General features: G+C 42.7%; 1 protein-coding gene across 1 annotated transcript in view; it reads left to right on the plus strand.

Moving 5' to 3' along the window:
* PARD3B (par-3 family cell polarity regulator beta) overlaps nt 1–22,245 on the plus strand; it is a gene marked incomplete at both ends in the record, with an annotated part of 357,354 nt that overhangs the window by 325,851 nt on the left and 9,258 nt on the right. The window contains one exon of the mRNA XM_080346605.1: nt 5,625–5,704. Coding sequence (XP_080202731.1) covers nt 5,625–5,704 — 80 coding nt within the window. The remainder of the gene's footprint in view (nt 1–5,624; nt 5,705–22,245) is intronic.

Here is a 22,245-nt window from a genome sequence, read left to right on the forward strand (position 1 = left end):
GCAAATTATAGATAGATACATCTATAAATAAGATATTAAAGTGCGCTGCTGAATATGATAATTGCTGCATATTTAGCAATCAGCGTGTGTGTTCTGCTTTTGCCAGGAGGGATTTCTTTCAGTGGAATCAATGGAGCTTTATTAAAAACCATCCAAATTAGAGGGAGAAATGATGAGTGTTATAATAACGCAAAATAACTGTTTCAACTTTCATTGCAAAACCGGGAAAGCAAAATACATCCCTCTTTGTGTGTGTAAGGAAAACATCAGGAAAATTCTTTTGAATTGTGGACACTGGCAGAATTTTTAATTTTTACCTTTTGATGCAAAACACAAAAAAGCTGGATGGAGGAAAACATGTTTTCTGTGGAAATGCTGGAGGTCTTGGAGGGCGGGATAATTAGGATATCACAGCAGTAAGGAATTAAGAAGACCCCTTCAATCAACTCCCTGCATTTCACATGGAGCATCCAATTCACTGCCTTATGTAGCCCACCTTTGTTTTAACCGCTAAATAAAGTGTGAGTAAATTGTGATCTTAAATTTTGCTTGCAGTCCCTAGAACCAGGCAGACTGTTGAAATGCAAAATAAAAATGAAGTGGGTGAATTTTGGTGCTTCACCTGTATATGAAACATTGAGACCGGGGTGGGGAACAAATCCACCGTTACCTCTCTCCGTTTTTCTTCAGTTTTCACTTAATTGAAAACAAAAACCAACTGTGTCTCAGCAGAGGGGAGACCTGAAGGTTAAAGGGCAAATTCCGTTATACCACAGCTCTTTTTGGCATGCTGTATCTCAACCCATGTGATTAGAAACGCTCACAGACAAAAGAAGAGCTTTGAGAACAGAGGTCAAACCAGCATCTGAATCAAGTCCTTTAGCAGATGATCACAAGACTATTGAAAAATGTACTAAGCCATGCAGTAGTTCTATGTGCCATGTTTATACACAGACTTTCGGGCAAAAAGCCAAACTGAGTGGTATTTTCAAAGCACTTGGGTGATGGCTGAGCTGTGCAGCCTTCATGGGATGGCTCCTGTCTTTTTGTGCATATAAAATTCAACGGTAGTATCGCACCATTTTTTATGGGGAGAGAACCACAATGCGCAAGCTCAAGTGATTCGCCTGAGCGTACACAGTCCCAGGACTCCTATCTTCATAAGCTCTTCCTGATCTCCCATAATTTTAAGTAAGTCAGGCATGACTCCGGTGGAGCCAGCAGCGCTTTGCACCGGGTTTGCAGACGTGTAGCTAAAATCACATCAGCCCTGATGAAGTTACGCTATTGCTACTTATCTAGTGAGCAACACACACTCCTCATTTTCCTTCTGATACCTGAAATGTCTGGAGGAAGCTTATTGCTCGAAAGTGCGCAAAACAAAGGGTTAAGAAGAAAAATCAAAAGGGCAAAGGAGACGTTTAGCATACAAGTGAAAAATGAATGAGCCTGACTGCAACGTCCACTGTGTATTATTCCTTTTCAAGAGTGTGAAACTTCTGACTGTGAGCAGTGGTTTTTCTATAGTGAGTTAAGAAGTTTTAAACAAATTTTTGACTCTGCAAAGACGATCAAGGTTTTTCATATGCAGCTCGAAATGAAATACCCGTAGGAGAGGAAAGGGTGCGGGAAGGCTCTCCCCTTGAGCTGCCTGCGAATGTACAAGAAAAAGTTGACGCTGGCTTCACGGAGCCTAAACTTTAAAAATCATCGCTATGGTTGTTATTGTTCATTCCACAATGGCAGTCCAACCCCAGACACCTGGATCCATAGGGAAGGGGCAAGGCAAGCTTGCCTGCTCGCTCCAAGGCTTTTCGCCTTTTACAAACGCTCCAGGAGGACAGCAGCGTAAGACCGGTGAGAGGGGTGAAATGCAGTATCCCCTGGGAAAAAACATGGCCTTTTGCTCTTTTCTGCACGGTTTTCAGGGTAGTCTCAAGCTTCAGGTGGAAGTCAATCCTTTTTCTGCTCTTAAATAATTGTTCCTCTGCAGCCCCAGAATTTTCCTGTAGCCATATCATGGACTCATTTCAAGGTACCTCTCTGCAGGTGTACTCTGTGCATGCCTTAGAATTTATTTGCAGGTATTTGAGTGCCGTTACGATATTTGTTTCCAGCTTGATCTGCATGTGCGTGTTCACCTTTTTTGTTCTTTTTTTGTTTTCCTAGGGAAGTTTTCCTAAGGAGAACTGGCAGGTTAGAGGTATTTGCTGCTAGTATCACCATTGTGTATTAGAAAACTCTTCAAAGTAGCCTGCAGTTAGTGTATTTACCTGGGACTGGCGGGGGTTTAGTTAAAGATGCGGAGGCGTCGTAGGGTTTTATCTGAAGGGACATATTTGTATTGCAGGAATCTTGTTTGCTAATGGACGTTATTAGGTTAAAAAAAAAAAGTACTTGAACAACAAAAATGTTACTAGCTATGTAAAAAAAAAAGCCTTTCTGACACACTCTTCAGCCTCTCAAAGGCTTTACTGTCTTCTGCTGACCTGGTGGTGGTTGTTTTGATTCAGTTTATTAATTTGCCATTCTACAAAGGGCTCGGCCACACAGACACCTCGCAGCCGTTAAGTTCCGTGAGTTGTTTGTTGTTGTTTTTCAATAAAGATAGCATTCCCTTTCCTCAATTTAAGCGTGCTGCTTTTTTAATTGCGCTGATGGGATGATGGCTGTTTCTGTGTTTATCTCTACCCCGTTATTTTTGCATATTCATGTTTTGCTTGTTAGTTGAGGCCGCTCTAGACTAAGAGATTATCTCTTCATAATGATGGCTGTTATTTAAGTTGTTAATTTAAACCCTAAAAATATGGGAGCGTGTTTTGGATCATTCTTTCTGTAGTTCATTACCATACATTTATGAAACATGGATTTCATCTGCCGTCGTGTTCTCTCTTTACTGATTGGGATGTTGGTCTCAAAAGCTCTTTGAGCCACCTCCAATATGGACTCAGCACCTTCCATCAGCTTCTTATTAAGGTTATTGTTTGCATGGCTAAATATTTAGTGATTATTAAACTCTCCGCACCTGTACTGAGGGCCCGCTGCATACATCCCATTTTGGGAAGGAGGAGGAGCCGGCATATTTTGATCTTGTTAATTAGTACCTTTCGCACCAATTTTTAGCTTAGTTTGTTGCAAAAGACAGCAAGGAACTCTTTGCTTTGACTCTCTCTGAAGCATAAATAACTTTGAGGAGGGAGGTGTTCCTATTTTTTGCAGTTTCTCTCTTCACCGGGGCAGCGTTGTGTTCATGTTGTATGAGCCATGATACGTTTTTAAGATCAGATGGAGAAGGGAAAACAGAAGGAATGGCTGAGCCTTTAATTAGCTGCACAGAGCCTGAGCACGATGTTCCAGAGCATCGGGGGGTTTATATATATATAAATATATATATATAGGGTGTGGAGACTCAGCCTCGATGGATCCAAATTAGCAAAATTGTGTATCCACCGCCAGGGTGTTTCTATGGCAACTGTCTCTCAAATCATATATACAAACAGACCTGGCGGGGGGTATTGCCTTCTATTTGGTCTGTAGGAAACCATCGGAAAAGGGGCGGTTTCAGGCTGCAAAAAGGCCTGGTGATGTAAATATCTTATACATTCTGGTACCGGTTTAAGCTTTGGGAGCGCTGCTCCATGCTGGCGCAATTCCAAATCTGTGTTTTTGCACACGGACTCGCTGCTGTGACCCGTGCAAGGTGTGAGACCGACTGCCAGGGCACTTGCACGGAGTTACCAGGAGCATCCTTGAGCTTGTAAACATCTTGCTGCTGCACCTCATTGATAGTCCATCTACTGCCATGGAGGTAGACTGTATACTATGTAGCTTTTGTGCTGAGCGAACCAAATTATACAATCCTTTCTTTTCCCCTCGTTCTTCTTCATAAAACAACAGAAATCTGGAGGCTGTTCTCTCACCTGGTGAATTAAAGGGAGTTATCAACCTGATCAAATTAGCAGCATAAGAACAGCCAAAGTGGCTGTGACTCTCAGCCCAAGTGACTCTGTCTTTATAAATCCTCTCTACGTGTCACTTATTCTAGTGGAAAAAATATGAATGAACGATGCATTTAGCCTACTGCCCTCTTTTTGAAATGTAGGGCAATTATTGTTATTTTTTGCTCATCCAAAGTACGGCACCACTAAAATGGGGGTCATTTCAAGTCAGAGGTGGTTATTTCTTGTGGCCATCAGTTCCATGAGGACTCCTCTGTTTTGAGTCAGATAAAGTGGAGTGAGCAAGGGGCCTGTGCTAAGTAATTTTTTCACCTCTGAGTATCGTGGATGTTGAGCGAGTGTCAAGTTGCATAACCATACTTGTGTAGAGTAATTCCTAAGCGTGCCTAATAGCTCCAGGGGATAATTCCTCTCTTTGCATCAGACTTGGCTTATGTAATAACTCCACAAGAAATTTCGCACAAAAACATTACGTAAAGGTAGATAAGACCAACTACACCTGAGTGCACGTTTCCCACTGTGGAAGCTTTTTCACAGTGAAAATGATGTATTGTGGGTAAATTGCAGGACAGACAGAAATGTATTCTAACCTGTAGAATGTGAAAAACACGTTAATCCTTGTTTTCTCTTTTTGTAACCGGGCATTTGCCGAAAGCTTGGTGTAATTTATTCTTTTCTTTTTAATGAATTGTTAAAAATGTTTGAAAAGGCATTAAATCTTCCTTTCTGCTATTAATCTGTGAAAGGGGAAAGGGATTTTAAATGGCCTCTTAGTATATTGCTTTATAAAACTGCTGATTCTAGCAGCACCGGAATAGGAATACATACTAATGTAGGAAACACTGAAGGCAGTCAGAGCCTCCTGCATTTATGGAGGAAAAGACTAATAGCTCCATTTTAACAAGGCTCTTAACACTTTGGGCCATCAGCAGGCATTGAGTGAGTGAAATTGGGAGAGCTCCTGTGTGCTAAAAGCATTGAAGTTCACCGTTTTGTACCCCGGTTGGAGCCTTCCTGATAGAATTGTGCTCTCTGGCCAGCGCCGGTTACCATCTTGAAAACAAACCAAGTAATGCTGGCATTTCAACGGAGTGCACTAACACTTTGCTTCAGAAGCGGCACCCGAGCATGATAAATGCACTTAACTCCCAGCTGGATACTTAGCTTTGCGGTGGCGTTAGAGAAAGTTTCTGAATTTGCGTTAAGAATGAAAGCAAAGCCTGTTTATATCACGTCTTATACTTGAGCAAAATACACAAGTGGAGAAAAAGCAGCAAACTTGGTACTAAGATGCAAGCTTGGATTCAGGTAGTTATGCCACGGGAATGAGAAGGGGTGTGCTTGCTTAATTAGATCATGTCTTCATGTTACTGAATTGCAGGAGGAGGGCGAGCTGGGGAGGGAGAGAATCCTGGCTGGCACACAGACAAGGAAAAGACTCTGAAGATTGTACCTGTTCTGAACAGTTCTTTGAAACAGAAGCCTTTCTTTTTAGCAGTGATATGATTCTGTATGGGATTTGGAGCTTCTTTGAGCCCCTGCCTTTCTTTTGTCGATGTTGGCATGTTGCAGCATCATCTGCTCTCCGCTTGTCCTTTGGAGAAGCATTGTTAGTGGCTGGGCTGCATAATTGATCTTCATCTCTAATTACTCTTCTCTCCACAGGTGCCTGGAAAAGTTCCAGACGGGAGCTCGTACAGTCTCCAGTTGGAGGGGATGGAGAGGCAGTACGCATCCTTACCCAGGTACGGCGACCAGCCCCCTGCACACACGTCTTGTCACCTTTTGCTGCTGATTTAGTGCCATCTTTATAGCTGTACTATTAATTTGGACTTCCGAATTAAAAAAAAAAAAAAAAACAAAAGCGCCCTCATTGAACACATCATCAAGAGTCATGATCCACAGGTAGAGAACCTGACATTAAGGAAACTGGCTCTGCAAGAGCTATAACAAGTTGTAGCAGGGCATAAATGACTGAGTTTATAGTAATATAATCCTAGCTGGCATTGACAGAGCACTCCATGGAAAGCTTCCATGACAGCAGCTGCAGCTACTGAAGTCCCAGTGTTGCTGCAAAGAGCATCTGACTGGCAGTCCCGTTCCAGTAAAGCATCTCTGCACTCCCACTGAGTGCTGTGGAAATGAGAGTGAATTCTCCGAGGGCTCTGTTTTAATTTTTAATCCTTATCAACTCAATGAAGAGTAATTCCAGTCTGAAATCAGTGGGGCGTAACAAAAAGGAAGCATTTCAGAGATTTCAGTCCTGTTTCTATGGGAGTTCTAATAACAGACTGTAAGATTTAGCAAGCCAGAAATGGGAGTGAGAGGATGCTTGGAGAGATAGTGGGAAGCAGTGGGAAGAAAGCAAAAATAGAAAAATATTTCCACTTTCGAACTACATGGGTGGGAAAGACCTTAGAGGGGTTGCCCAGTCCACTTCTTGCACCTACAAGCAAGATAATTTGTAAATCAAAGCAAAAATAGCTATTTACAAGCAAGAAGAGATTCTTTATTGTGAAGCAGTGCTAGCATTTAGGAAATCAAATAGGTTTTTTCCTTCTTTTTCCACTGAACTATTTACATTCAAAGGTGTCACCAGTGAGACCGATGGATACATATATAATACTGTGTCCAATTCCAGACGAAAATACAACGAATATCTAGCTTTTGGAAATGACTATATAAAGGCTGTCTCACAAGACACTGTTGGAATGTTGCAGGCATTTCTAGTGTACATGGTTTCAAAACAAAAGGACCTGTCTGTAGTTTAGTTACTGCCTTTAAATGTTATTTGAGTCAGCCACCGTTCTGGAAGTTCATCCTGTGCAGGAACTGGCTTCTCTAACAGAAGCTCGCGTTCCAGCAGTGTGTTTCCTGATGGACCGTGGATATTCTTACTTTCCTGGGTAAATAGCCATCCTTTTTGTAATCCTCCAACACTCATGTCTCCTGTCGTGTTTTTAGCAGTGATTTTTGCAGGTTAGTTAGGTGTAGTTTGATTATGCACGCTCTTCTTGAGTACTCCTTTGTGTATTACAAGAATAAATTAGTAATCGTTGTCCAGTGTAACTCTCCGCAGCAATTTTCTTATTCCTCTATCGTATCTCCTTTTGCTAGTTTTCCCTTCCAGCTACTCAAACTTATTTTTGTGGTCTTTATAAAACAGAAATTTCCCAGTAAAGTACCTTCCATCACTCAGAATTCCTTCTATTTCCCCGGCGTTCCTTTCAAGCGCGGTTGAGCAGAAGTGAGCACACGAGTGCAGGTGCAGCCGTGCCCTTGCTTTGTGCAGCAGTGTTCTCTGCACCCCTTCTATCCCGTTCCTTTTCAAACCTACTGCATCCTGTGTACTGCTCACCTCTGCACCTTGCATTTTTGTAGGGGTTTTTTTGTTGGTTTTAGTTTTGGGGGTTTTTTTTGAAGTAGATCTGTCTGAACCAAATCATGAATTTCACAGCGTTCTTCCCAAAGCCACCATTTAACTTGCTGAAAAAAGACTCTCCAGCTCCTATAACAGGTTTGAGTGCGTAGCTGGCTGGGACTCGCCGGTTAGGAAGCCATCCAAACGTTCAATAAGCTTTTGGAGATGGGTGTGAAGAGTGTCACATCTCTTGGTGCCTGAGAAGATGATGCTGGGCAGTGCCTGCAGTCCGGCAAGCGGCTGCTGCGTTCCGTGCCTCGGTTTTGTGAGTTTTGCAGTTTCATGTTACTGCAGTAATTAAGCCCTGGCAGTCACAAATGACTACATTGCAACAGTGAAGTCTAAATCCAGAAGAAGGGGATGCAGTCTCGTTGCCAGCCGCTAATGGAAATGAGTGATTTCTTTTCTCCTCATGGCTGACTGCCCAGGAGCGTAGAGGAATCCAGGTAAAAACCACCCATTTGCCAACCTGTTCTCAGTGGAGGATCCATGAATACTACTGTAGTGGGCAGCATTATTTAAATAAAATAAATTTTATATGTATATATATATAAATACAGAGGTAGTGTTTCCTCAAAGAGCAGCTTTCTTCTCCCCAGCATTCTAGTATTAGTTCATGGTGTCCTGCCCTCGTCTCTGTCCTCACCTTGGTCAAACTACAGAGCTGCATTTGGTGTGGATGCGGTGTTTAACTGCATGCTTGGCTCTTTAGGTCCAGTTTAATAGGAGATTCCTAGAGGCTTCAGGGGAGGGTTGTAGACGCTGGGAAACAAATTCTTCTTGCAATAGTGTGTTGAGTCCAAGAGGATATGACCTTTGCCTGCGGCTCTGGTGTGGAAAGAGAGGAAAATGCTGGGGCTGCAGCCAGTTCTGCTGGATGAGGAGGCAGAGGAATCAGGGCCATGTCAGGAGGAGCTGGGACCGACACGGTGGAACTGCTGCTCACCTGAAGCCAGCAGGCGTCACGCCAGCGTGCGTGGGCATGGACAAGCGCCTTGGTCTTCCTTCCCACTGGGTGAGGAGGAGGAATGGTCCCCTGCCAAATAGCTTTGTGAATGGTGCCCCCTCGACACTGCCCCATTCCATTGCAAAGGCACCATCCTGCGTGAAGGGGAAGTCAAATGGCCAGCAGCATCCAAAGCTGCTGGGTTGTAAAAGTCCAAGCTTTGAAACATCATTGCTGCTTTGCCCTTTTGTTTTGTGTTTTTCTGTCTTTCTCCGATGCTGCTAATTTAAGCCTGTATATTATGGGCTATATTCAGGTGATATGTCTGTATTGACCGTGTTTGAGGAATTCCACTGTATCAAGCCTTTTTAGTAGACACAGCAGCAAATCCAGTGTCCTGTTCTCACTGAGCTCAGTGACGCCCTTTTTGCTTTGAGTGTAGGATCTGTTCCTGTGTGAGGTTATATTTTTAATTAAAAGCTGAAAACAGGAGGCAGCATCCTTTGGAGGAAGGCTTTATATGTGACTGGCTTAATGAGTGGCCAGATGAGCAGTATTATAGTTCAGTTCCTAGGTAAAATAACACCACTGTAGCCGTGGGTTGGAAACCTCTAGAGGCAAAACCATCTGAATGAGATGATAAGTGGCTGTGGCAGGAGAGTGGCAGGTCTTCATCTCGCCCTGCTTTGTGCTGCTCTGTCTGCAGAAAAGCGGCAAAGTGAGAAAGACAGAATGGAAAGCTTTGCAAGAGAGATACAGTTCTTTGCACTCAATTCTTACGTGTTGCCCTAGGGCTACGGCTAAGTAGTGCTGAGTACTAGTATTAAGCAGTGTTAAATCCTCCTGCTTAGGAGGAGAATGGCTTGATTCTTATACCTCTTACCTCTTCTTTTAGGAAGAGGAGTAGGGCAAGGGTGTGGGAGCCCGAAAAACAATTGTATTTTTCAATTTATTTTTTAATGCCTATTTTCTTGGCGTGATCCAGAATATTTTCCTGGTGGAGCTATGGAACAGATACGAAGCTGATGCTGCTCTGTTTGTTCATAGGTTTATTTTTGAGCTTGCTTTTATGGACATCTGTCTTAATGTAAATCACAGCCTTGCCAATGGCAGCCTTGTTTGGAGAAATCTCATGTTTGAGGACATGTTCTTCTGTGTGTTGGTGGAAAAGCTGGCTGGGACCAGAAGCAGACTGTCAGACACCGAGACGGGACACTGGTGACATGATTGAGTGTAGATCAGAAAGCTCAGCCATCTTGCTGGTAAGAAATATTGATTCCAAAGGAAAGCCAAGACTCCAGACTTGCTCCGGACCCCTCCTATTATTGAAAAACACGCACTTTTGTTGAGAAAAGGGGTTGGGGCTGGAAAGGCAGTAAGAGCATTAGAAAATAACTGGAAAAATGAGTTCAGGCTGTGTGATGAGTTCAGCCACATTGCTGGGGCTGGGAGGAGAGCGCTGAGCAAACCCGTGATTGTTTATTTCTGTCCTAAATGTAACGTGTCTTCAAGCTGGGAAACCTGCAAATGTATTAAGGAAACAGCCTTTGAGGACACATTCTTGCCATACTGGAAGCTTCTCTGCAGATTGACCGTGCTACCTGTGCTCCTTCAGACAGTAGCTGAAAGCAGCACATCCTTCCATTTTTAGGTATGGAGCCAAAAAGGACAATTTTGGTTTCCTTGCTTGGGCCCTCCAAGACTTTTTACATTTCTGTGTCAAACTTAATTTCAATTTTGATCTGCCACATTAATTTTACAACTGCATTTAGAAAAGCATCTAACCTAGAATTAAAATGTCACGTAGTGGAGAATTTGTTACATTCTTCAGAGATGAATTATTTTACAATTGAAAGAGATAATACCTTTTTTTGCCTAAGTCTGAAATTTCCCAATTTCAGTTTCTAGATACTATGGTAAATATTTTTTCTGATAGATTTTAAGAGCCAAGCCTGCGAAATGCCTTCCCTTCAGTATTTCTGTGTAGTGATCATTTTATGTTATATTTAGCCTTCCTTTCAATAAATTAAATAGATTGAGCACTTAAATCTTACACTACAGAGCATGAAAACAGCATTGAATCAGCGAAGTCTCTAACACCTATGGCACAAAGAGATAAGGTTCCTCAAACGGAAGGGATTACTTAGCAACTTGCATGAGCTTTTTCTTGTATTTGTCCTTGCCTTTATTTTACTAACCAAGTTTATTTCGAAACACAGGATTTCTGCAATTTAATTGAATCCCAGGTATGTCATCAGAAAGTAACTTGACACAAATCACAAAAAAGTTAATTGTCTATTAAATAAGAGCCATCATTCACCATTGTCTAGCAGGATCTGAAATGAATATACTGATATTACTTATGTATATAGTGTAATCTCCTGGTTAACATAAATGACTATTTTAGTACAGATGATAATTAGCTGCAAATCAACTTACCAGAGCATTCCTGACCTATGGGAATTGACTAACCAAAGAGCACAGATGAAAAAGCAAGGTTTAAAAGCAGTTATTTAAATGAAAATTCCCTGCTTGTTGGTTTAAATCACAATGAATTTTTTTACTTTAAATCACTTGAACTTATTCCATCCCACGCTGCGAAAAAATCTGTCCCCCTTCTCATTTTGTATACTTGCTTACATTCCTCATTGATATCTGACAATATGTCACACAGCACTGACCCAGCAGAGTTCACTTCATTACATGGCTCTACTGAATTTTTCTTTTCCTTTGTTTTTTAGCCCAAAATCATCGACTCGATCCTTGTGGATCCCTTCTGACTCAGGACATTCTATGATTCTCTGCTTTATGGCAGGCAGAAGGTGATGGGAAAACCTTCTGTAGAATCACAGAATCAACTGGGTTGGAAAAGACCTCAGAGATCATCAAGTCCAACTCTTGGTCCAACTCCAGTCAATTGACTAGAATATTGATTACAATTAGGAGAAGGGGGTCAAGAGAAAGATTTGAGGACCAATCGTGAGCGGTCTATTTAATTCTCAATGTAAATCATTTTTCTGTAATGTTCCTCTGACATAATTGCAAAACTAAGAAGACTTGATAGTTTGGAGTCACAAATAGGATTTGAACTAAGTAGGGCACAGAAAATGAATAGCCCACCTAACTTCATCATCCTAGTCACATGGAATATAAGTAGTATTCAAGCAGTATATTCTATGGTATGCTTGATTATTAACCTTCTCTTCTGTTTAATCATCTAAAGTAATACCAGTAACTCAGGGATATTTTTTAAATATGATTTTTATCTTGACAGCTGTACTTTCTTTGAAAACAAAGCAAGACCTTATCTGTCCATATCTTCCAATGTGGTGATCTCATTGTAAATTAAATATGTGTAAGGTTTTAGTTGGGTTTAGAGTCCTGGGAGACGAATTTAGAATCAGTTTTAATGGAAATACTAGTCCTGCTCCAAGATACATTGCAATAAACAGGCCAAGATGAAATAAAAGCAAAGAACAATGATCATTCTTACGTGCTAGAGCACCAGCTTATTAAAATATTAGCTTAAATCTGATATCAAACAACTTAAGATTTGCTTAACTAACTTTACTTAAGTCTGCAAGATAATAAAACTGATGGCTGTGGAAACTGCCCAGTGTGTTTGAGATGTCAGGGAAGTCATTGTATTTCAGGCAGGACGGAGTCCCAGTCCATAGCGGGACACCAGATTTGTCATACGTACGTGCAGGGGAATATTGGAAGTGCTCTGTTGTAACTTGTTCTGTTTTGTCTCGGTTTCAGTTACTCTGCTGCCGTTTGCCGTTTGGTACTAATATCACCTCAGTGTCGTACGTGAAGTCTGAAGGCTTTTTTTGTGTATGGTGCCAAAATACATTTGAGTTCATAAATAACCTGTGTGTACCGTCTACAGTGAGAATCTAGAATCTCAGGTATTAAAAGCAGAGCAGGTATGAGAGGGTCAGTGGACTGCAGGCATTTCAAAAAATGGGTTTGAGCCTTTTTGTAAAACTTGGCCAAAAGGAGGAAGGAAAATTGTAAACAGGATCACAGCTACAGAAATCTCTGCATTGAATTCGAAAGGAAGGAGATTTGGTTGTAAAACATACCTCTAGCTTTCTAATAAAACAGAAATATCCCTTGAACAGGATGTCTATATCCAAACCAAATTAAATCTTAATACTGAAAAAGTATACTTTAGCAAGTCAGAAAGGTCAAGGTTCGTGACATGAAATCATGGATCGTGGCTGGCAGACCACCTCTGTAATCTCCATGGGAATAACTAAAGAAAACTGAGCAAAGAAAATGTCTGCAACAACTGGGACATAGCTTATAAAAAAACCCACCACCACTAAAAGCCAGATGTCCCAGAAGAACACTCTGAAGTGTAGAAGGAGGCAGACGGGGATGGGCTTTGTCAATTTTTCTAACAAGTCAGTCAACTCCTCATAGCAAAAAGCCGGTTAATGCAATATGGAATAGTTTAAAAGTCAATTAATATTTTGAAACTAAACAGCAAGCCTTTTTGCAAGGGGATACTAGCTGGAGTAAATAAAAATACTTTCAAGTGTCACTTTTACAAAAAACATGGATCTGGTATGGTTTTTAGTGTATAACCAGACATAAGGACCTCCCACTCAAACTAAGGGCACCAAATTCAGCTTAAAAATACAGAAGATGGAGGAAAATATTGCTTGAATTAATATTATGAAATTTAATGAAGTTGTGGAGACATTGTCTCAGAAAAAAAAAAGCTTGTATTAGCTAAGCCTTCAGTGAGTGAAAGAACAAAATAACTGTTAGGGAACAAAATATTAATGAAAGGAAGAAGTGTCAGTACAAAATGGTTAGGTCGAGATCTATGGAAAAAAGATAATGCAAATTAGAAAGAAGATCAAATTAAAAACCAAAAGCGTGTGTCCCACAGAATGCATCGGCAGAGTGATGTGCTGAGTGAAACCTGGGGAATACGACGTGTGCTGCAAAATGCAGATACATCCATTGCGTTGTTGAGATGGATGTCGAAATGGCTCAGACCAACCAGCTGGGAAGCTCAGCCAGCTGCTTTATAGCTACAGATTGGAATAAAAATGCTCCTGCTTATGTTGGATTATAATTCAGAACTGATCACAAAGTGTGGACTCCAGGCTGTGAAGGTGAGGAAGTAAGTTTTTCTGTCTGTGAGAAGGTGCACTGTAAAATAAGACAGCACCCGCTCTTCTTGGCTTTGGCTTTCCCTTGATAAATAGGTCTGGAGGTGGCTGAAAGGTGGTTGTCAGCAAACGTGCTTTAAATACAGCTGACAAAGGAGAAATGTAGGAAGCCAACGGCATCAGGTGTAAATATGTGTGATTTTTGAGGGCATTGGATTGGGATTGTTTCAGCAAGCTTCCTGCAGCTCTCGCAGGGTTGTACATGAACCTGTTTGCAAAGCAGGCTTAGGGAAAAAAAACAGGAAAGAAGTTAAAAAGAACAAGAATGGCACTGTCACCATGACAAGTTTCAGGCTTCTAATAGCAAGCCACTTAAAGTGAGTCAGTTATAGGTATTCTTATGTACATATTTAGGAAATAGGAGATTATGATGATGAAGTAGGAAAGTGAATTGTATGAGGACGGTCTTAATTGCACGCTGCAAGGTAATAACAGGCTGTGAAATCTTAAGAACTCAAATATAGCTCTGGGTTCTTTTGCGAACACATAGGGGACGGAGTGGTGAGCGCTCAGCGTGCCACCCACCGAGAAATAATAAATAGGGTGGGGGAGACGTGAGCCGTGAGGAAACACAAGGGCAGCGCTTTGAGCAGACCTGCGGTTGTTTGTTATCCGCGGTGAAACCCTGCCTGGCGAGGTGAGAGCTTCTCTGTAAACTGGTGATTAAAGGGAAGAGGTATCTAATTTGGGATTAAGAGAAGAGTCACCGAAGAATTTAATAGTGAAAACAGTTGCTAGAGCAGCTGTTTCAACACAGCTCATACAATTGGCAGCCACACAGCTTCCATTTCATACGTTGGTGACATATTTGATTTCTCTGCACAGAAGTCTCTTAAACACATATCAGGAGAATATTCTGAATTCTCAATGATTTTGTCCAACTTTCTTTGCCCATATATTCACCTAAGGCTTTCACATTCCTCTTCGACTGTGACACTTCAGAAAATAATGCTTTGGATATGTTGATCCAGGTTAAATAACTCCTCATACTGCAAGAAATGCAGAAGCTCATACGACCCTGATCCAGAACCACCACAATCCATGGATGTGTTCCTACCCATTGCAGTCAGCAGTTGGTTCAGACTGATATGTGATCACTGGTAGAGCATATGCCTTCATTTCTCTGCTGTCTGCGTCTGTCTGGTAGTAATTTGATAAACTCTGATTAGGATATTTTTTCCCTGGGAGCTCTGCCCACCAGTGTTCACAGTCCAAATCTCTCCATATTTTGGAGATTCTGGAAATAGGAATGTATCTTTGCCTGCTGTGCTCTTCTCCACCCCATCTTATCTTACCACAGATATATGGGAAGTAAAAGTAGGACTTAAAAATGAACGTAACGCAAGGTTGTTGCAGACATTCAGATCACTAGCGGTTATGGACCAGTAACTTTAAGAGCAAGCATGGAGCTAAAGCTCCTGTTGTACCCTGTTAGAGAAAATTAATTCCTGCTTTCTTAAGAATCTTTACCCTCATCTCCAGGCTTGGAAAAGATTGCATTGTTCTAGCATTTAATAGTTATGTAAATTAGCACTAATTTTGTCATTTACCACCTGTACAAAATTTTCTACTAGAACAGTTCTTTAAAATGTGGCATAAACAAAGCACAAGATGCACAGTGATGCTGCTCGCTCTTTGATGCTTATTTGGGAAAATCTGCATAAGCTATTGAGCATCTTTAGCACAGATAAAGGTGTTGTGGCTGTGCCAGAAGCATGCCAGCAAAACCTTGTAGGCGTTAAATAGTACATCGGCCACTGGTCAGACTTTCACCAAGCTGTATCTCAGAAATGTATTGAATATCATCATGCATATGCTAAAAACCACATCTTTACAGTGATGGTAGTGCCTTTGCTGTACTCAAAAACTGCCAAATGTAACTTGATCTGGCTATAGAGATATTGACAGAACTCGTACCTTCTGCTGGGTTTTGTCTGGTGTCGGTGCGGCCTCCACCGGTTCTGAGCGAGCAGATGCCATCCTACAGCGGTTTGAATAAATATTAGTTTTAAAGAGTTATTCTGCTCCAATTAACCATTCGATGAGGGGTAAAATGGCGGGGAAGAGGGCACCTGAGGATCTCTCTGCTTCAGGACTCTTGCCCAACAGGATTCATTTAAATGTTGGAGCAGGGGTGAGGTGAGGAGTCATGTAAACTGGAAGCTGTTCCTCAAGTCGCCATCCTCTCTCTGCACACCTGGTAATTGGTATCTCATACACTTGAAACAGCTGAAAAAACAGAGCACAACATGCAAACACATCCACTGCATAACATAGGCAGGAGGCAAGAGGAGTGTGTTAACTTTAATAGAAAGTGCATTATCTGCCATTTTTGTTCCACTCCAGGTGTAATTCAGCAAGGAGATTGGAGCTGTGCATTAGATAGTCTGAGACAGCAGCTTGGAAATTGGCAGCTGGTTCCAGCCAAGGTTGGAGAGAGAGGGCAGTAAATGTGTGAACAAAACCCAGCCCAGGTTATCAAGTAAAACCCCAAGCCAACGGGGGTGCTTGGATATTGAGTAGCTGGCACTTTTCTTCATTTAAAGAAGAAAAATAGCCTTTGTTTTCCAGGTGAAGGGAAGTACTTTGAGAGCAGTCTGTTATAGATCATGGCAAAATCTGGCAAGCAAATCCAATCTCAGCAGGATTTCACAGTTGAAAATCCATGCGAATGGCTTTTTGCTTGGATCTAGGTGTTAGCACACTGTTGTACACACACTGTGTCATCAGCTTTTGGTCCCTCATTTGGCGTTTTTGTTATGAATTTTGGCTTGGTCTGAGATGCTGTGCTTTAAGGAAAAGGAGTATTTGTTTACTGAGAACTGAAATGTCTTCAGTATGAGAAGAATGTGATTTTAGGAGCATGGTATGGTCACAGTTTTTCCCTTTGTTTTGCTTTCTTTAAGAAGTAATAGAGGTATGTTCTCGAACTGAAATCAAATGGGACAAAATGAGTAAGACAGGTTCTGGTAGTCCTCTAATTGGCTTGTAGGGGTCTCTGAAGCCATCTGGTTTCCTCACTGAGTAGAGAATTAGGCTGAATTTAGGCTGCCTGGATATACCTGTGCTGGTCGCGAGCATTTTTACACAGCCCCTTCTGTGCCCGCTGCACCATGCGTTACGGCAGAAAGCACAGAGCAGGTCAGTTTGAAATGAAAGGGAATTAAAAAGAAACAACAAGAGCAATTAGTCAGTTGAAACTGAGTTGGGGTTTACGACTTGAATTTTTAGGCCCAGATCCATCAGAGCACTTAAGCACCTGCTTTACCTGGAATGTATTTTGCTTTTCAATAGCAGTTATTTGCTTGGCTATTGGAGGCCTCCAGGAAATCTAGACTTAAAATTGCATTGTAAAGTGTGAGGGGAGGATGGCAGACAGTCAGTGGTAATTAGAGAAATTTCAGTACCTTTTCTGCGGTTTAAATAACGCCTCCTTAATGTTGCCTTAATCAGTGCTTTTTGTTAAATATCCTGTAAATAATATCAAGAAAGGTTTTTTTAATGAATAATCTGACTTTGAGGAAACTTGTTACTGATCAAAACTTGAAATCTCTTCAGTATTATTGAGGGGAATAAAAACCTTAATGTCATTTTGGTTTGATTTCTTTGTGTGAAGGGCTGACAGCTCTCCCTTCTCTCTCACCACCAAACAACTGAAGAAAGCTCTGTTATTGAGAGATTACTGCAGTGGTCCTTGGTCTTCCAGAGATTTCATCAGAAACATTTCATTTTTAATGGACAACAGAAAATGTTCAGCTGTCTATTATTACGCTTCTTTGTACACAGTCTAAAAATATAAATGGAAATTATAATTACATCTGGAATGCTGGGTCCCAGCTGAAATCACTTTAATCCCAATGTGCAAAAAAAAATCAATACAGAACCTTTAACCCTGGTCTTTTCCTCCTTAGACATTTCATTTTCTGTTGCACTAGTTTATACCGCAAGTTTTGTAAGTTTTGAAGGGACTTTCTGACTTAGAAACTGGAATGTTCTTGAGTAATAGTTTATGTTGTAGCTGCTTGATACGATATGAAATTTCTCCCTTTTACTTTTTGATCATTAAAAGAAATGAGGTGTTGTGAAGTTCTGTTAAAGAAAATCTCATTTTACTGGAAGTAAAATTACGCATATTTTTGTTAGAGAGAAGTCAAACTCAGCATTAAAGATTTAACATGGAGGTTTGGAAAAGTCATTATTCTCAACTTACCACAGGCTCTCTACTATATTGTGCTTTTTTCCCATGGGATTCAAATAGTAGGTCTGCCAAGGTTAACTATTATGGTTTTTTATTTTTCTATGTCAGCGTCTGTAAGTACAGACATGCCATCAAGTGTTTTGTGTTTCTGAAACCTGCATCTTTCTGCAAATCCAGAATTAGACCAATAATTGCTGTGTTTTGGGTGAGTTTCTGGGGAGGAGAGGTTGCTTATATGCTGTAAGACCTATGGAAACTGCTCATTGCCAACTAACTGCAGCTTCCTCTGAAGCATCTGGTTCTGGTAACAAAGACATGATGCTGCAATTTAGGGCACGTTCTGCTACATTGCCCCACTTGCCTTGCTATTAGTAATGATAGGTGTAACATCCATGTAGGAGAGGTGTATTAATTCATCTGGTAGAATGTCTCATTTCTTAGTGGTGGCGTATGTGTATTGCTCTCTAGATCATGAGCACTACAAGTGAAAAATAAGGTAACTGCATTTTGATCACTCTTTTTTTTCTGAACACCTGAAAGACACAATTGAAAAGGAATGTCTCCACGTGGAGTGAGGCATTGCAGCAACCCACATCTCATGCTCGAGCTATTTATCTGCTGTCCGAGGCTGTCAGGCCTTAACTTCCTGACTTCATTTCAGGATACAGATGGCTCATTCTCTCCCTGCCCTCTCCTCCCCTTTCAGATACCATTCTCCTATACAAGAGCCTGATCCAAAGCTCACTGAAATGCTTCCATTGACATCCAGAGGCTTTGGCTGAGGCCGGATGACTCTGGGGCATGAAGTTCCTCATCGCATCGAGTGATTCCCTCGTCTCAGTCTGGTATCCAGGCAGAGCAGAGATCTCTCTTCATCTTTTGTTCCCTCTGCAAGGTGTCTTGATGATTTTTTTAATGAACTTGCCACTTCAAGTCTATCACACACCACACAATCTGAAAATACTTAGAACGATACCGTACTAGTGACCTTTATTGTTCATTAGTGAATCAGCTGCCTAGCTTATTGTGGCTTTAAATGAGCTATATAAATTGGTTGTTATTTTCAATTATGGTTCCCTTGATTTGAACATACTAGAGCAAAGATAATTGTTTGATTGATTCATTATGTAAAACATTGTTTCAGGTTAGAGAGTGTTTTCATTTATTTTTTTTCCCCAGCCAAACTGACATGCTGTCTGGAATCTTTGCCAGGTTCTTACCAGGTTCAGATTGGGAAATGCTGTTGTTTCTCCTGTTCTCACTGATAGCACGTAATAGCCTTCCTGGGCAGGGTAGTGTCTCCTCTCTGATTGTGGTTCTGTTCCTTATAATGGAAGTTGAAATTACTGACAGCATCATGTCTTGCACATGAGACTCTACCACGTGTTAGTCTTTGACACATGATGGATGTATGTGTTCAAACAAAATTAAAGCCTGTACCTGGTGGTGCTGTTCAAAGCCTCTCTTCATCTCAATAATGGCTTGCCTCTATCTTCCAACCGCTGTGCTGTCACCTCTGTAAGGTATCACTAATTCCCAGCTGGTGGCCTTGCTTTCCCATTGCGCAGGGACGCAGTGTTTCGGTCTGTCTTTAAGCAGTTTTTTTCCTGCCCTCTGCTATGTGCTCTCTCTTCCAGCTTCAGCATCCTCATGTCTTCTGTTCTAGGTACATGACTAAACTGATATGACTGTGTTGCCACAGGCTGTGCTTGCTCTTTCTAGAAGGTTGCTGTTTTCCAATAACTTCGCTGTTGCAAATTTTATCTTGTCATCTGGCATGCAGCATAGCGTGCAGATGGTGAAGAAGAAATTTGTTCAGAAGCTACATATCTCCTGTATTACAAGGGTTGGGGGTGATGCACATAGTTCTGGGATATTGATGATTGCACCAGTTCTCAAAGAGTAAAGGATGCCCAGGGATCATGCTGGATGCATGGTGCTGCCCAAGACCGCAAATGTATGGAAGAAATTCACATAGATCTGATGACATCTCACATCATCTTGGACTCCTTGCGGGCACTGCCAGGGCTGGTGCTGCTGGGGAAGAAAGCAAAGAAGAGAACAGTAGCCAGGCCAGGAGGGGAAAGTGGCAAAAAAATGTGGTGGGAGCCTTGGGCTCCAGGAAATCAAACCTGGGCCTTGTGGAGGGAGGCAAGGACAGCGGAGGATGTGGCCTCTTGCCCTCGTGTCATGTCCTCTCATCTCCAGACTAACGTGATGTGTGCTGGCTTCCAGATTTGCTTTTCTTAAAGAAACTAAGTCTAGCAAATGGAAAGTGGAAGGGGCAGAAATGAGCACAGAAGTGCATGAAAATCAGCAGTTATGTCGTCTTCGTCTGTAGATGGACCACATAGCCGGTGTATATCTGTAGGCATTAAAGTTAGTGCCGTATATGTGAGTAAAAACTGTACCCATGCCCATAAGGCTGGGTTACAGCGGTTGGGAGCTGTATTGTGCGTTTTCTCTGCTATGTGGTTCAGGTCTCAAAGCAACGTTACAGTGATGTATTTGGTATGGGTGCTCTGTGTGTGTCACTCACACACAGCTGTTCTGCAGGGCATGTTGAGGGGGTGTTTGAGGAACCGAGCAGATTCACGGCTGTGTCTCACCTCTCCAGAATCTGCTTCTGGTACCAGAAGCTGGTGTGCTAAACCCTCCTCATCTGAGCAAGTCAGCAGCCTGTCCCAGGCAGCTGCCTCAGAGAATGGCAGGGACTCTGTAAATAAAGGAAACAATTGAATGATAAGTTCACACTTCAGCACACTGCTTAACAACCTGATAAAAGTTAATTACATACAGTATTTTTAAATGCAGCAACAGGGAGATAACTAATGCTGAGATGGAGCACAGGAACTTAGACAGCAGGACCGGAGGTTAACCTCTTACTGCCCATGTCCCTGAAGAGAGCAGCGGCCAGCAGCTCTGATTCTCACCAGGTTTGAACACACACTGGCCAGCAGTGACTCAGGGCCATCCCCGAAGTGTTTCTGTAGCCGCCAGTAGGGGTGAGGTGAGTCACAGAATCATTTCAGTTGGAAGAAACCCTCAGGATCTTCAAGTCCAACCATAACCTAACCAACTCTAGCACTAACCCAAGTCCCTGAGAACTTCATCATAATGCCTTTTAAACCCCGCCAAGGATGGTGACTCCAACACTGCCCTGGGCAGCCTGTTCCAGTGCCCAACAACATTATAAGTTGGGGAATGACCTATTAGAGAGCAGTGTAGGGGAAAGGGACCTGGGGGTCCTGGGGACAGCAGGGTGACCATGAGCCAGCACTGGGCCCTTGTGGCCAGGAAAGACAATGGTACCTGGGGTGGATTAGAAGGGGGGTGGTCAGTAGGTCAGAGAGGTTCTCCTGCCCCTCTGCTCTGCCCTGGGGAGACCAAACCTGAAACATTGTGTCCAGTTGTGGCCCCTTAGTTCCAGCAGGACAGGTAACTGCTGGAGAGAGTCCAGCGCAGGGCAACAAAGATGCTGAAGGGAGTGGAGCATCTCCCGTGTGAGGAAAGGCTGAGGGAGCTGGGGCTCTTTAGCTTTGAGGAGACTGATGGGTGACCTTATTAATGTTTCCAAATACATAAAGAGTGAGTGTCAGGAGGATGGAGCCAGGCTCTTCTCAGTGACAACCAGTGGTAGGACAAGGGGTAATGGGTGCAAACTGGAACACAGGAGGTTCCACTTAAATATGAGAAGAAACTTGTTCTCGGTGAGGGTGGCAGAGCCTGGCCCAGGCTGCCCAGGGAGGTTGTGGAGTCTCCTTCTCTGCAGACATTCCAACCCGCCTGGACACCTTCCTGTGTAACCTCATCTGGGTGTTCCTGCTCCATGGGGGGATTGTACTGGATGAGCTTTTGAGGTCCCTTCCAATCCCTGACATTCAGTGACAACCCTTTCCCTGAAGAATTTTTTCCTAATATATAATCTAAACCTCCTCTGGTGCAACTTGAGGCCATTTCCTCTTGTCCCATCACTTGTTACTTGGGAGAAGAGACCAACCCCCTCCATGCTACAACCTCCTTTCAGGTAGTTGTAGACAGCCATGAGGTCTCCCCTCAGCCTCCTGTTCTCCAGGCTGAACAGCCCCACCTCCCTCAGCTGCTCATCGCCAGCTTCATCGCCTCCTCTGCACTCTCTAATACTTCAGCTTGCAGGGCCCCACTTTGTCAGAGCAACCAGTGTGTGCCGGCGGGTGGGAAACACAGGGTGATAAAGCAAGGGTCGTCTTCACCACAAACAGCAGGTAGAGCGCGTCCAGCCGGCGGTCGCTCCATTGCTGCAGCTGCGCTGCTGTTGGTGTAACTGTAGAAGCTCAGAAGGAAGGAGCCAGCATAAACACAGCTGGAACGGGCTGCGTTGCGGGGCGCTCGCGGCCGTCTGCGAGCCGCAGCAGCTGCAGCCAGCGCTACCGCTCTTCGGGCACCGGGTGCGACGTTTCCGCCTCTCCCAGCCCAGTGGGATTTAGGGGTTTGACCCTTGTTATTTAAAGCTCGACTCCAGGACGTCTGCTGTCAGAGCACCCGCAAAG

The sequence above is a fragment of the Nesoenas mayeri genome (assembly GCF_963082525.1).
Source record: "Nesoenas mayeri genome assembly, chromosome: 6".
NCBI classification, from domain to species: domain Eukaryota; kingdom Metazoa; phylum Chordata; class Aves; order Columbiformes; family Columbidae; genus Nesoenas; species Nesoenas mayeri.